At 32.7% G+C, this 13,179-nt stretch overlaps 2 protein-coding genes across 4 annotated transcripts in view; one reads left to right on the top strand and one right to left on the bottom strand.

The window, feature by feature from the left end:
• Positions 1 to 2,159, bottom strand: part of LOC140439507 (sodium/potassium/calcium exchanger 4-like) — a 63,649-nt gene extending 61,490 nt beyond the window's left edge. Inside the window, exon 1 of the mRNA XM_072529468.1 lies at positions 2,013 to 2,159. Coding sequence (XP_072385569.1) covers positions 2,013 to 2,037 — 25 coding nt within the window. The 5' untranslated portion in view covers positions 2,038 to 2,159. The remainder of the gene's footprint in view (positions 1 to 2,012) is intronic.
• The window catches only part of LOC140439508 (prion-like-(Q/N-rich) domain-bearing protein 25), a 34,957-nt gene continuing 23,626 nt past the window's right edge, over positions 1,849 to 13,179 (top strand). For 2 of the 3 annotated variants that reach the window (XM_072529472.1, XM_072529470.1), the window contains exon 1: positions 2,394 to 2,645. In XM_072529472.1, the coding sequence (XP_072385573.1) occupies positions 2,543 to 2,645 (103 nt within the window). In that variant the 5' untranslated portion in view covers positions 2,394 to 2,542. Of the gene's footprint in view, positions 2,016 to 2,393; positions 2,646 to 13,179 lie in introns of those variants that run through there. The other variant, XM_072529471.1, reaches the window with a different exon arrangement.

Genomic DNA, 13,179 nt, shown 5'->3' with positions numbered 1-13,179 from the left:
TACACAGCGATAGTTTCATTAATGAAAACACCAAAGAGCATACCATGAAGCAAGAGATTATTAGTGAATACAAGCTCACAAAAGGCAGAGTGGATGTTGTTGATAAAATGAAGGCAGAATACTCGGTGACTTGATTTAGCAATCTCTGGCCGTTTACTGTTTTTTGCAGCCTACTAAATATTTCAACTATAAACAGCCAGATAATTTACAACAATAACTCTAATATTGTAACATCTCGAAGAAGCTACATTGCGGAGCTTGTAAGATTGTTGTTCCTCCTTTGAAGCCACGGGAATTTACCCTTTTAGAAAAGTTTTAAATAAGTTACTTAGCGAAGATAAAGAAATAGAGGGCTAAATCGACATCCTTTTGGTACATTATCTAGAGGAAAAAGATATTCAGCTGCACCATCCAGGTGAAATATTAAGCGAACCAAACTAAATGTCGAGCCAGGAAAAAGTGTTGTAGCTCAGCAACCTGATGAAACTGAAAGCTACAGTGAAGAAGAGCCACCAAGTGATAACAGTGAAAGTGAAAAGTCTAAAAAAAAAACTTGAAAAAACCTTGAAAAAGCATTTAATCAAAGCACCAATTTTAGGGTACCCACTGCCAGAAGGAGAGTTCATCTTAAATACAGATGCAAGTAATGTGGGAATTGGAGGAGTGCTATCTCAAATTTAAGAAGGACAGGAACGAGTCCTTGGATATTTTAGTAAAGTTCTTTCAAAACCTGAGCGGAATTATTGCGTCACGAGAAGAGTACTTCTAGCAGTAGTGAAATCAGTAGAGCACTTCTATCAATACCTCTATGGAAGTTATTAATCCGAACCGACCATGCTGCTCTTAAGTGGTTAATGCAGTTTAAGAATCCAGAGGGTCAGACAGCCAGATGGATCGAACGACTCCAAGAATACGATTTCAAGATTGAGCACCGAGCCGGAGATAGCCTCAGAAACGCTGATTCTCTTTCCAGAAGGCCATGCCCAGCAGAGTGTTCCCACTGCAATAAAAGGGAATTCAAGGAAGCAGCTGTGCTAAGAACAACGATGTTCAACGACGACTGGATGCCTACTAAGATAAGGGAAGAACAAAAGAGAGATCCAGTTGTAGAGAAAATTCGAAAATGGAAAGAGAAAAACTGAAAAAGTGCCAGACTGCTTTAACTCTTTCTGTAGATGTTGAAGTTTTGCCCCTGTAATACCATGAACTGCACGAAAAAACTTGGCACAAACTTGAACTTCTTCGTAATGCTTTTCTCATCCTCAGCATTAGCAGTTGATCTTGGCTGAACTCTGACCCTGTACATATAGGCTGCACCATGATATATTGCATCATGATATATTGCATCATGTACATTTTTGGCCCTAGATCGCCGCCTCTGTACGTTTAGTAATGATATAAGAGAACACAAATACGCATTTTGTTCATTATGAGATATCAATGAATTAAAATGATTTAAAATTCTTTGTCTATTAATTTTATTTACTGTGTGACAACACTTCAAGCGTTTGCATTTGCAGAATTCACCTGCATTGCTACTTATGTGACTGAAGCTTCATTTTTCTCATGACTTCGTATAACCTGCCCATTTTCATTCTCTTTGTAGTGGATATGTTTCCACTATCCGCCATAATTGTTTTAAATAAATTAACTAACCAAACAGAACTGCACAACCACGTGGTTATAACGATGTATTTACTACACTGACACGACCGTTTGCAAAACAAGAATGCCAATTACATTTTCTGGCGCTGCTGAGTGGACATTCAGTGTTTCAGCCGTTTACTTGCGGATATGCACGGTTATCTACCGATAGTTCATTAGCGAAACCGGATTCAAAATTATTGCACATTATAGTTGTAGCGTTATTTGGTTAAATCATCCCATTTTTGGTAGTAAAAAAATATCTTAATTTGTCTGGACTAAAGGTGGTGTTTGTTTGAATTTACCGACGGACGATAGATAGATGGGGACAACTTTACATAGACGAAAAACAAAAATTGATTGTATACCTAGTAAGTCAGAAATTATTATCATACTTGTGAATCATATTTCCTGCCAACAAAAATTTCACTCCCATGTTGTAACCGTGTAATCAACACATGAATCGTACTACAATGAAAACATTAGTAAACTAATTAGTATAAAGTGAAGGTCACAGTCATTATTCACTACTAAAAGTACTTTTATTTTCACTTAATATATATTTTATTTTATTAGTGCTTAATAGCTGTCTAGTCACAATAAACAGTCTACTTTTGAGTTAAAAATAAGTAGGAAACCATATTTGTAAGAGTGTAAATATAGATATTGCAAATCAATTATTTATATAAAATCCAACAGGTAGAAAATCCCTACCGTTATCAGTTCCAACTAAATATTACCTACTTATCACCATTATCTATTCCACCTGTTTTATCTCATTCATACACAACCTATAGCCGAAGTCAAAACGATGTGATTAAGTGAATTTTTGTACACGCCTAGTTTGTAGTTTAGATTTTAAAATTCTTCAGTCAGTTTTATTTGTTAATGTTATATAATGAGTTCAACTGTAGTGTATCTAATTGTTTTTGTTGTTAGTGTTTCTACAGTGGTATGTGGTAATTTAAACGATTCAGTGTTAGAGCAATTAATGGCAATCAGTATGTATGACTTTCTTTTTCTTAATACGTTTTATAAATATAATAAAACCGTCAAATTATTTGTTGAAAACAGAATTAGTTATGTCTAGATGCACCTAATCTAATATTGTTTACCTATTTACTGCTTAGTTGCCAAATTGTCGAAAATTAATCATTTGACATTTAAGTTAACATATTAAAAGTAAAACAAAAATAAGTCTTCAATAAAAGCATTTACTGCAGAGAAATAATATATAAAATATCGAAAATGTTTGTAACATCCAAAAAGATACAAAAACTGTAGATACAGCATTTCATATACTGCCCGACCAAGCCTTAGAATTGATAAAAACATCTCTTACTGCAGTTTAAAGTTATCGTTTTTATTTCAAGGTATTAAATGATATAGATTACTTACTTAGATAGATTAATGCTTAGGAATAAAAAAAATATTTTATTGAGATTTTATAATCAATTATATTAGACGGTTTGGGTGCGTTGCTACTAACGGAAAAATGATCTATTATAATAAGTACAGTATACAGGACGTGATTGTCTTTTGGAATGATAAGAATAAAATATTTACTATAGCGATTGGAATTACATCCCAACATTTTAAGATAGTCTGTGTACAATCAACAACTTCCAAAAGGAAAGACTGTAATGTCTTGTGGACTTGACTCAGATTTCTCACCCCTTGATGTACGCTCTACAATTATTAATGTAGGAGTATCTTATCATGAAGCAATATATACCAAGTTTAATACTCTTAACAAACAATATTCAAAAACCCAATGTTTAGGTAGGATTTTTTTCTGCTCAGAACTTTCGTAAATTTCAAAATTTGTGCTTGACTTCTGGGTGGCACTTTCCCTCTGTGGACGTGGACTATAATGTCAGTGATTTTTTAGATAGGCTTGTCTGTATTTTCAATAAGGCATTTCCTTTAATTACAATTAAGTCAAATATCACAAACCCTGGACTACCAAAGGTATCCGCATATCAGCCAAGAATATGCGTTCATTACTGTATATCAAGCAATTTACTACCAACGTCTTTGTCACGGAATATATCTTCAAGTACAGAGGAACCTATCTAAAACTGATCAAAACAGCTAAAAAATGTACTCTCAGAATCGTCTGGGAAGTTCTAAAAATGTTGCAAGAGAAACTTGGTCCATAATAAACGATCTTCGAAATAAAACTAAAACACAGCTTAAACATTTTCTCTGCCAAACCCTGAAAATCTAAATGAGTACTTCGTTATTGTGAGTAAAAATATAACATCGACTATTTTTACACAACAAGATCCTATTTCCTATCTCCCCAATTCAAAAAAGGTCTCGAACTCATTCTTTATAAGACCAGTTGATAAAGCTGAACTGATCCAAACAATCAGTAGTATCAAAAGCAAATCTTCTTGTAGTACTGATGAACTACCCATAAAAATTTCCTTAAATCTTCTAAAAAATATGTTGGAAGACCTGGTCTCACTAATTAACGATTCCTTTGGAAAAGGTGTATTTCCAGAGTGATTAAAGGCAGCCATTATTCTTCCGTTTCATAAAGTTGGTGAAAAATCTAACGTCTGCAACTATAGACCTTTTGTCTTACTACCGATCCTATCCAAAATTATTGAGACTTATAAATCCTTACTTAGGTCCTTTCTCGTTGAAAACAACATTTTATCAAAAAGTCAGCTCGGCTTTTTATCTAATAAATATACTAGCGATGCTATGTTTTCTGTACTACATGAGGTCTATCAAGCACTAAACAATAATCTTTATACTGCCCCTGTTTTTTGTGACTATGCCAAAGCTTTTGATTGTGTAAATCACGACATTTTGATAAAAAAAACTAAATTTCTACGAAAGTCGAGGTATTTCTTTGAATTAGTTCCAATCTTACTTGAGGAATATGAAACAACTAGTTAAAGTAAATGATACTGACTAGTCATAAAAGCATTGTATGTAGAGTACCATAAGGTTCAGTACTGGGTCTTCTACTTTTCCTTATCTTTACAGATGACATCACTAACTTAAAAATCGATGGAAACATTTTTCTTTTTGCTGATGATACCAGTATTACCTGGAGAAACACTAATATTGCAACTCTTCATGCAATTATAACTTCTGATCTACTTATAATAAAAACCTGGTCCGACTCTAATTTATTCTCTTTTTACGTAGATAAGACAGTAGCATTATCCTATAAAAGAGCTCGTCAACCCGTGCTTCTTAATAACAGCCAGATCAGTATCAATGATTCTGTAAAATTTCTTATTATTTTTATAGACAGCAACCTTAAATGGTCCCTTCATATCGATTTTGTAATCGATATGAAGGGTATCGAGTTTGTAAGTAAGAAACTAGCCTCATCCTGCTATGCAAATTAGAATTTAGCATTTTCCAAAATAACATATTTTTTTTGTTCGAGTCTCATCTTCGATATGGCCTTGTTATTGTTGTTATTTTTAAATTACAAAAAAGAGCAATACGGTATCTTTTTGTCCTCAGTAGAATAACACATTGCAGAAGCTACTTCAAAAATCACAAGATTCTAACTCTTCCCTCTTTATATATTCTAGAAACTGTTTGCTTAATTCGTAAACACCTACATGTTATTCCAGTAAAACCTAATCATGGCTACTTCACCAGAAATTCAAGTTTTGATGTGTATTTACCTATCCCGTTCACTGAGTTATTTTATTCGGCAAAAAAATTATACAACCATCTCCATTTGCAACTTAAATCTACAACTTCTTCCCTTAAGTTCCGTAAATTGACAAAAGCCCATCTATCTTAAACACCATATTATTCAGTGGAAGAGTTTCTTAACAAATAACTAAGAAAAAACTTATTGGTAAACTAGTGCGTAAGGTTTTATTTTGCAATTTGCAATTTAGTTAAATTTTGCAATGGATTGTAAATTTTATTATTTTTTATTGTGTGATATTGACGATTTATGTAATTTTAGTAAATTTTAATTGTTATTGTTATTTTTTTAACTTTTTGTAAGCTTTGTCCATTTTTCTTCTTGTAGTTCTTTCTCCTATCGGAGGTTGGCTATCATCACAGCTATCCGTACCTTATTGGCGGCTGCTCTAAAAAGATCTACTGAGCTGCAACTGTACCATTCTCTTGGGTTTCCCAGCCAGGAAATTCTTCGTCTTCCTATGGATCTTTTACCCTTGATTTTACCTTGCATTATGAGCCTTAATATCTCATATTTCGCATCTCTGGTAATGTGACCTAAATATTCCAGCTTTCTTGTTTTGATGTGCCTTATGACCTCGCAATCCTTTTGTAGCCTTCTTAACACTTGTCCATAAAATTGTACAATTTTCAGTGACAATAAAGCATATTTCTATTCTATTCTAATGTACAAGTCTTTCGGATATCAATTCAATCGGGCATGTTTCATCTTTGCTTTTAATTGAATTGGTCACGTATTTTTATTACATTCGAGATAATCTCTTTCATAAAACTTAACTTACATTTATTCTACAAATTTAGTTTCCTTTATAATGTGGAGAATAAATCAAAACTGTACAACATTTTGCTTTCGACCTTTGGCCAAGTCACAAAACATATGTAAATGTTTATATACATGCTAATTTTCTGATAGTTTTCACGAACTTGTGCGGCATTTAATAATTGAACTGCTAATAAGATATTCCACTGACGAAGGTTTCGGAACTACGAATATTTCTTTATAAAATTCCTCTTTTTCGCTTTAACTTTTCGTTGGTTATTGTCTGCTCTTATTATAAAATATGCTCCAAGCGTACAAGTTTGCACTTTTTATCATTTTAGTTAAGCCACCTTTGCCTATTTAATCGTTATATGTTTGAACCCATCATATTTTGAGCAGTATATGAAAAGACCGTGTTCAATTTTTCAGATGCGAAAAACCATGTCATATTTTGCGCATTATCAATTCCAATCATTCTCTAATATACAGGGATGAGTGCTTAAGAACCGACAAAATAACGCAAAAGATAGAAAACATAATACGTTGTGAAATAAAAAAGAGATGAAAGTAGTAGAGGTGAGAAATTATCGATATAAACCTGTAATTTACTTTACATTACATTGGAATTATCGAAAATTTCCCACCTTTATACGTTAGCTTATGAGCTGGTTGACTTCAGTCATAGTAATACGTATCACGTAATGTAAGTAAAAACAGTTTAAGTAGGAGTATTTTTTTATCCAAAATTAAAGTATTGATCAATGATAAATTATGATTTGAGACGTCGCATACACTTTTCTCAATACAGAATTATCATAGCTTGTTATTCTGTATTCGTCAACAGAGAATTAGTTATCAAATTACTACTAATTAAACTGTTTATTTACATTTGCTTTATTGTCTTCAATCAGTTTTTTCTTTATGCGAAATTTAAAAAATGTTAATGTTCGACGTCATACTTGTAATATTATGACTGAAGTCAACTAGCTCATAAGCTAACGTCTAAAGGTGGGAAACTATCGATAGCCCTAATATAATTTAATGTAAATTAGAGGTTTCTATCGATAATTTCCCACCTCTACTATTTTCATCTCTTTTTATTTCACAACGTATTATGTTTTCTATCTTTTGCGTTATTTTGCCGGTTCTTAAGGCACTCATCATTTATATTTTGAAGTATAGTCCTAATTTATATTTTGAAGTAAGTTAATGATCAGTGCTGGATTGATACATTTTTATTGTTCTGTACTTTTTATTCATTTAAACAACTGCTCAATATCACAACTGCTATATGTATATGTGAAGTCGGACGTTAAATAAATTTTAATTTATGTTTTTAACCTAGTTAAATTAGTAATTGGGTACATTATTTATTAATGTTTGTTTCATTTAGAAATATTTCTTTTTTATATATCATCCTGTAATTGATACGAAATATTGACCTTTAGTGGTGACTCATAAATTAAACAATACCAATATCTTAGATAAACCTTTTTGAATTTTCCCAAGCCACAGTTAAAACCCAGGTAAAACATTCTATTAACTTTTACAAATATTGTAAATAAATAATAATACAATGAGTATTTGTGATACAGATAAACATAAATTAAAGACTTTAATAAATAATGATTATTCGATTGACTTGTAGCTCAAATTCATTAGCTACTAGTTTTTTCTTGGAATCCACTTTTTCTAAATACCAATTTAATATTTAATTTTCTAATATCAATTTCATAATTGTAGTATTTGCGATTATTTAAAAAGTCATTTAAAAATTAAAAGCAGCAAATATCGATACTTAAAAGCGTTTATTTTTAATAAAATAATTATTAGATATCGATCTTTGGGTAGCTTAAATAAAAAAGAATACAGTATGTACTACTGTGGAGCAGAAAGACAAGGAGACTTTGGAGTGGGTTTTATGGTAAACCATAAATGCCGCAGGTCAGTATTGGGTTTTACTCCAGTCAATGAAAGAATATGCAAAATACGTCTAAGGGGAAAATTTCATAATGTTACAATTATTAATATCCATGCCCCAACAGAAGCAGCAGATGAACTAGTAACCGACCAATTCTATGACCAACTACAAGTAGAATGTGAAAACGCACAGAAGAGAGATGCAGTTATAGTTCTGGGTGATATGAACGCGAAGCTGGGAAAAGAGAAAATATATGCAGAATCCTTTGGTAAGCATAGTTTACATGATATTACCAGCAACAACGGTATGAGAGTGGCACAGTTGGCAATGGCAAACAAACTAAGAGTTGTTAGTACGTGTTTTCCTCATAAAAATATTCATAAAGGAACCTGGATGATACCTGGTACTAATAAATTTAATCAAATTGATCACATATTAATATCTAAGCGGTGGGCAACCTCCGTAACAGATGTTAGAACATATAGAGGCGCAAATTGCGATTCGGACCATTTCTTGGTTATATCGAAGATAAAACAAAGAATATCAATGGTAAGAAAAGAGAAAGGCGCCAAACAAAGAAAATGGAATACATATATGTTTAAAAATCCTAAAAAGAAGAATGAGTACCAGCAGAAAATAAAAGTAATATTAAATGAAAGAGGAGAACAAAACAACATTGAAGAAGAATGGAATATCATCAAAACGGCAATTACAAATATGGCAAAGGAAACATTAGGTGAAACCTCAAGCCAAAGAAACGAGGAATGGTTTGACCAAGATTGCCAACAAGTAATAAATAGCAAAAATATAGCTAGACAGAAATGTCTACAAAGGGATTCCCGATCGAATAGAAAGGCATATGAAGAACTCAGAAAAGATGCAAAGAAAATATGCAGAAGGAAAAAGAGAGAAATGTTGAATAGAAAAATACAACAAATTACAGATTATAATAACAGAAGAGAGGCTAGAAAATTTTACAAGGAAATCAAGCAATGCACCCAAGGATACATAACAAGATCAACAGTTTGCAAGGACAAAAATGGGGCAATTATCAGCGAGAAAGAGGAAATAATGAAAAGGTGGAAGGAGCATTTTCAAGAGCTGTTAAACCCAGAAAAAGAACAAAACGAAGATGAAGAGATAATTCACCACACAGCAGAACAACTAGTTGAGCAACCAACATTGGAAGAAACGATAAACGTCATAAAACATCTAAAAAATAACAAAGCACCTGGCACAGATGGAATAACTGCAGAACTGATAAAGAATGGTGGACATGCGCTATGGAGGCGTATCCATAAACTAATCGACCGCATATGGACACTAGAAGTCATCCCAGAAGATTGGAAAGTGGGAATCATACTTCCTATGTACAAAGGGGGAGACAAACGACTCTGCAAAAATTATAGGGCCATAACAGTTTTAAATGTCATCTACAAGATATTATCAGGAATTATATATAGCCGCCTGGAATCGTTTTCGGAGGAGATTATTGGTGAATACCAATGTGGCTTCAGACCAAAGAGGTCAACTATAGACCAAATACATATGTTAAGAGGTATACATGAAAAATGTGTTGAATATAACATACCTATTTACAACTTGTAAATCGATTTCAAACAGGCGTTTGATGGAGTAGATCGACAAAAGATGTTAAAGCAACTATATATGTTAGGGATACCCAATAAGTTGGTTAAACTTATACGAATGACTCTGGAGGGTTCCAAAGCTATGGTGAGAATAGATGGAGATATGACGCAGGCCTTTGATATTGAAAATGGAGTTAGACAAGGGGATGCCTTATCAACAACACTTTTTAATCTAACTTTAGAAGCTGTTGTTAGAAAACTGGATGTAAACGGCTGTATTAATACAAGATCTATGCAAATATGCGGATGATGTTGCCATAATAAGCCGCAACAAAAGGGTATTGAGCGAGAAAGTCATAGAACTGAAACGAGAAGCTGCTACGTTTGGTCTATATATAAATGAAAGCAAAACAAAATATATGGAGTGCACAAAATCGAATGAACATGAGAATCTGAAGGTAGACAACCATACCTACAAATATGCCTCCACTTTTCCCTACCTAGGCTCAATAATAAATGACAACAACAACATCAGTCAAGAAATACAAGCACGGATTCTTAGCGGTAATAAGTGCTTTTATGCATACAAAGACTTAATGAAAAGTAAGTTACTGAATCGTGAGTCTAAGCTGAGAATCTACAAAACAGTAATTAGACCAGTGGTCACATATGGATGTGAAACGTGGACCCTCTCAACCACTGATGAAAATCAACTGAGAATATTTGAGCGCAAAATACTAAGGAAGATATTTGGACCAACCCAATGCAGCGATAGTTCGTGGAGAATTAAAATGAACCACGAGCTGGATGAACTAATGCAGAGCGCAGATATTGTCAGATTTGTAAAATCACAAAGACTAAACTGGCTTGGTCACCTAGAAAGAACGCCAGATAATCGAGCTGTAAAAGTAGTCCAGAGATGGAAGCTCCAAGGAAACAGAACAAGAGGAAGGCCCCGTAAAAGATGGATAGACGACGTAGAGAGGGATCTTAAAACCATGAACATCAGGCAGTGGCGAAGGAAAGTATCCGACAGGGCAGAATGGAAGAACATTGTTAAGCAGGCCAAGACTCACAAAGGGTTGTAGCGCCATTAGAAGAAGAAGACCTTTGCCTATTTAATCGTTATGTTTGAAATGCATCGAACCCAGCATATTTTGAGCAGTATATGAAAAGACTGTGTTCAATTTTTCACATGCGAAAAACCATGTCCTAATCTATATTTTGAAGTAAGTTAATGATCAGTGCTAGATTGATACATTTTTATTGTTCTGTACTTTTTATTCATTTAAACAACTGCTCAATATCACAACTGCTGTATGTATATGTGAAGTCGGACGTTAAATAAATTTTAATGTATGTTTTTAACCTAGTTAAAACGTAACAAGTAATTGGGTACATTATTTATTAATGTTTGTTTCATTTAGAAATATTTCTTTTTTATATATCATCCTGTAATTGATACGAAATATTGACCTTTAGTGGTGACTCATAAATTAAACAATACCAATATCTTAGATAAACCTTTTTGAATTTTCCCAAGCCACAGTTAAAACCCAGGTAAAACTTTCTATTAACTTTTACAAATATTGTAAATAAATAATAATACAATGAGTATTTGTGATACAGATAAACATAAATTAAAGACTTTAATAAATAATGATTATTCTATTGACTTGTAGCTCAAATTCATTAGCTACTAGTTTTTTCTTGGAATCCACTTTTTCTAAATACCAACTTAATATTTAATTTTCTAATATCAATTTCATAATTGTAGTATTTGTGATTATTTAAAAAGTCATTTAAAAATTAAAAGCAGCAAGAATCGATACTTAAAAGCGTTTATTTTTAATAAAATAATTATTAGATATCGATCTTTGGGTAGCTTATTTAATTCTTGTTTTTTTTTTTCTGTCCTCAATACATCCATTAGAACAAATCCAGAGGGGCGAACAAGTTTCAAAGAGATCGGAGAGAAAAACAGATGCTTGGTATCTCATACCTTCTTCTTCTCCCTCTTTATAAACAAATCTGCTTGTTCATTAGCGGGTTAATACCTCTATGGAAGGTTGTCACTCCATCTCAGCGTATTTCCTGTAATTCTTCTTAGTACTCTCATTTCTGCCGTTTCCAGTAGCCTTTGCGTTGTGGCTGTGTCGGATCTTGTTTCTAAGGCATATGTCATTAATGGTCCTACACTGGCTTTATAAATTATTAACTTTATCTTAGTGTTAATATGTCTGTTTCGCCATATAGTGTCATTAAGACATCCTGCCAGTCTATTTGCTTTGTGTACCCTTTATATTTTTTTTGTTTTGGAACTTATTCAATATTGATGCCATCAATTTCTATTTTGCATATTTATTTTGCAGTTTGGTTCTTTGCTCATTACTATTGTTTTAATTTTCTAAGATGAGATTATCATATTAAATTCTTTTGCTCTTCTAGACATTTGGATACTAATATCTCTTCTAGGATATTAATATTGCGTCGTCTGCGTAACAGAGTATTTTTACTTCTTTGTTTCTCATTCTATATCCTCTTCTTTTGTTAACGCTTTTGATGGTTTTATCCATGATTAAATTGAAGAGCATAAGGCTCAATGAGTCCTCTGTCTTATTCCGCTGCATATTTCTATAGATTCTGTAAGTTTTCCATCTATTCTGACTTTCATTTTGTTATTTTGGTAGTTTTCAATATTTTTTATAATATTTAGGGGAACTTCTCTATTATACAGATGATGGATAAAATATTTGAGCCTTACTTTGTCAAATGCTTTCTTTATATAAATCACACACAAAAATACTGGTCCATTATACTCTATATAGTGAGTTCTCAGTAATTTGTTTTATGACGAATATTGCATCTGTACATGATCCTCTACTACAAAAACCCTGTTGTTCACCTGCTAAACTTATCCTCTGATTCATTAGTTCTTGTAAAATTTTACGTGAAAGTTTTAGGGTAGTATTTAACAAGTTTATACCTCTGTAGTTTTCTGGCTGTTTTTTATCTCCTTTTTTGAATAGTAGAATTAGTTCGGTCGTTCTCCATTCTTCCGGTATTCTATTGTGTTTTATAATTTTATTAATTAATGATGTTCATTCCTCTGTCATTGCTGCTCCACAATATATCAGTAATTCGTTTGGTATCATATCTTTACCTGCTGCTTTTCTGTTTTTCAATTTTTTAAGTATTTTCTGAACTCCCTTTATATTTGTATTAACCCAAATATCACCGTACGTTTTGAGTACGTACAATTTTGGTACTGTACGTATATTATGTAAAATGTACGTTTTAAGTACGTACACTGCGGTACATACCAGTATTTACAGAAGAGTACGTACTATTCGCGAGGAACCGCAAAGTTGGCGACGCCTGGTAATAGATTTCAAAAGCATCCACTTCGGGAAAACATTGAAATTGTCATTAATTTGTATACATATTAGCGACCGGTTTATATTGTAATTAACAATGACTTTGACTTCAAAAAACTATTGCAGTGTTCCTCAATGTTCACCCTATTATAATTCACAAAAAAAATTCCATACATAAGTTTCCGCTGGACGAGA

Source organism: Diabrotica undecimpunctata, chromosome 4 (genome assembly GCF_040954645.1).
Source record: "Diabrotica undecimpunctata isolate CICGRU chromosome 4, icDiaUnde3, whole genome shotgun sequence".
NCBI lineage: Eukaryota > Metazoa > Arthropoda > Insecta > Coleoptera > Chrysomelidae > Diabrotica > Diabrotica undecimpunctata.
This window is presented reverse-complemented; position numbering and strand designations above follow the sequence as displayed.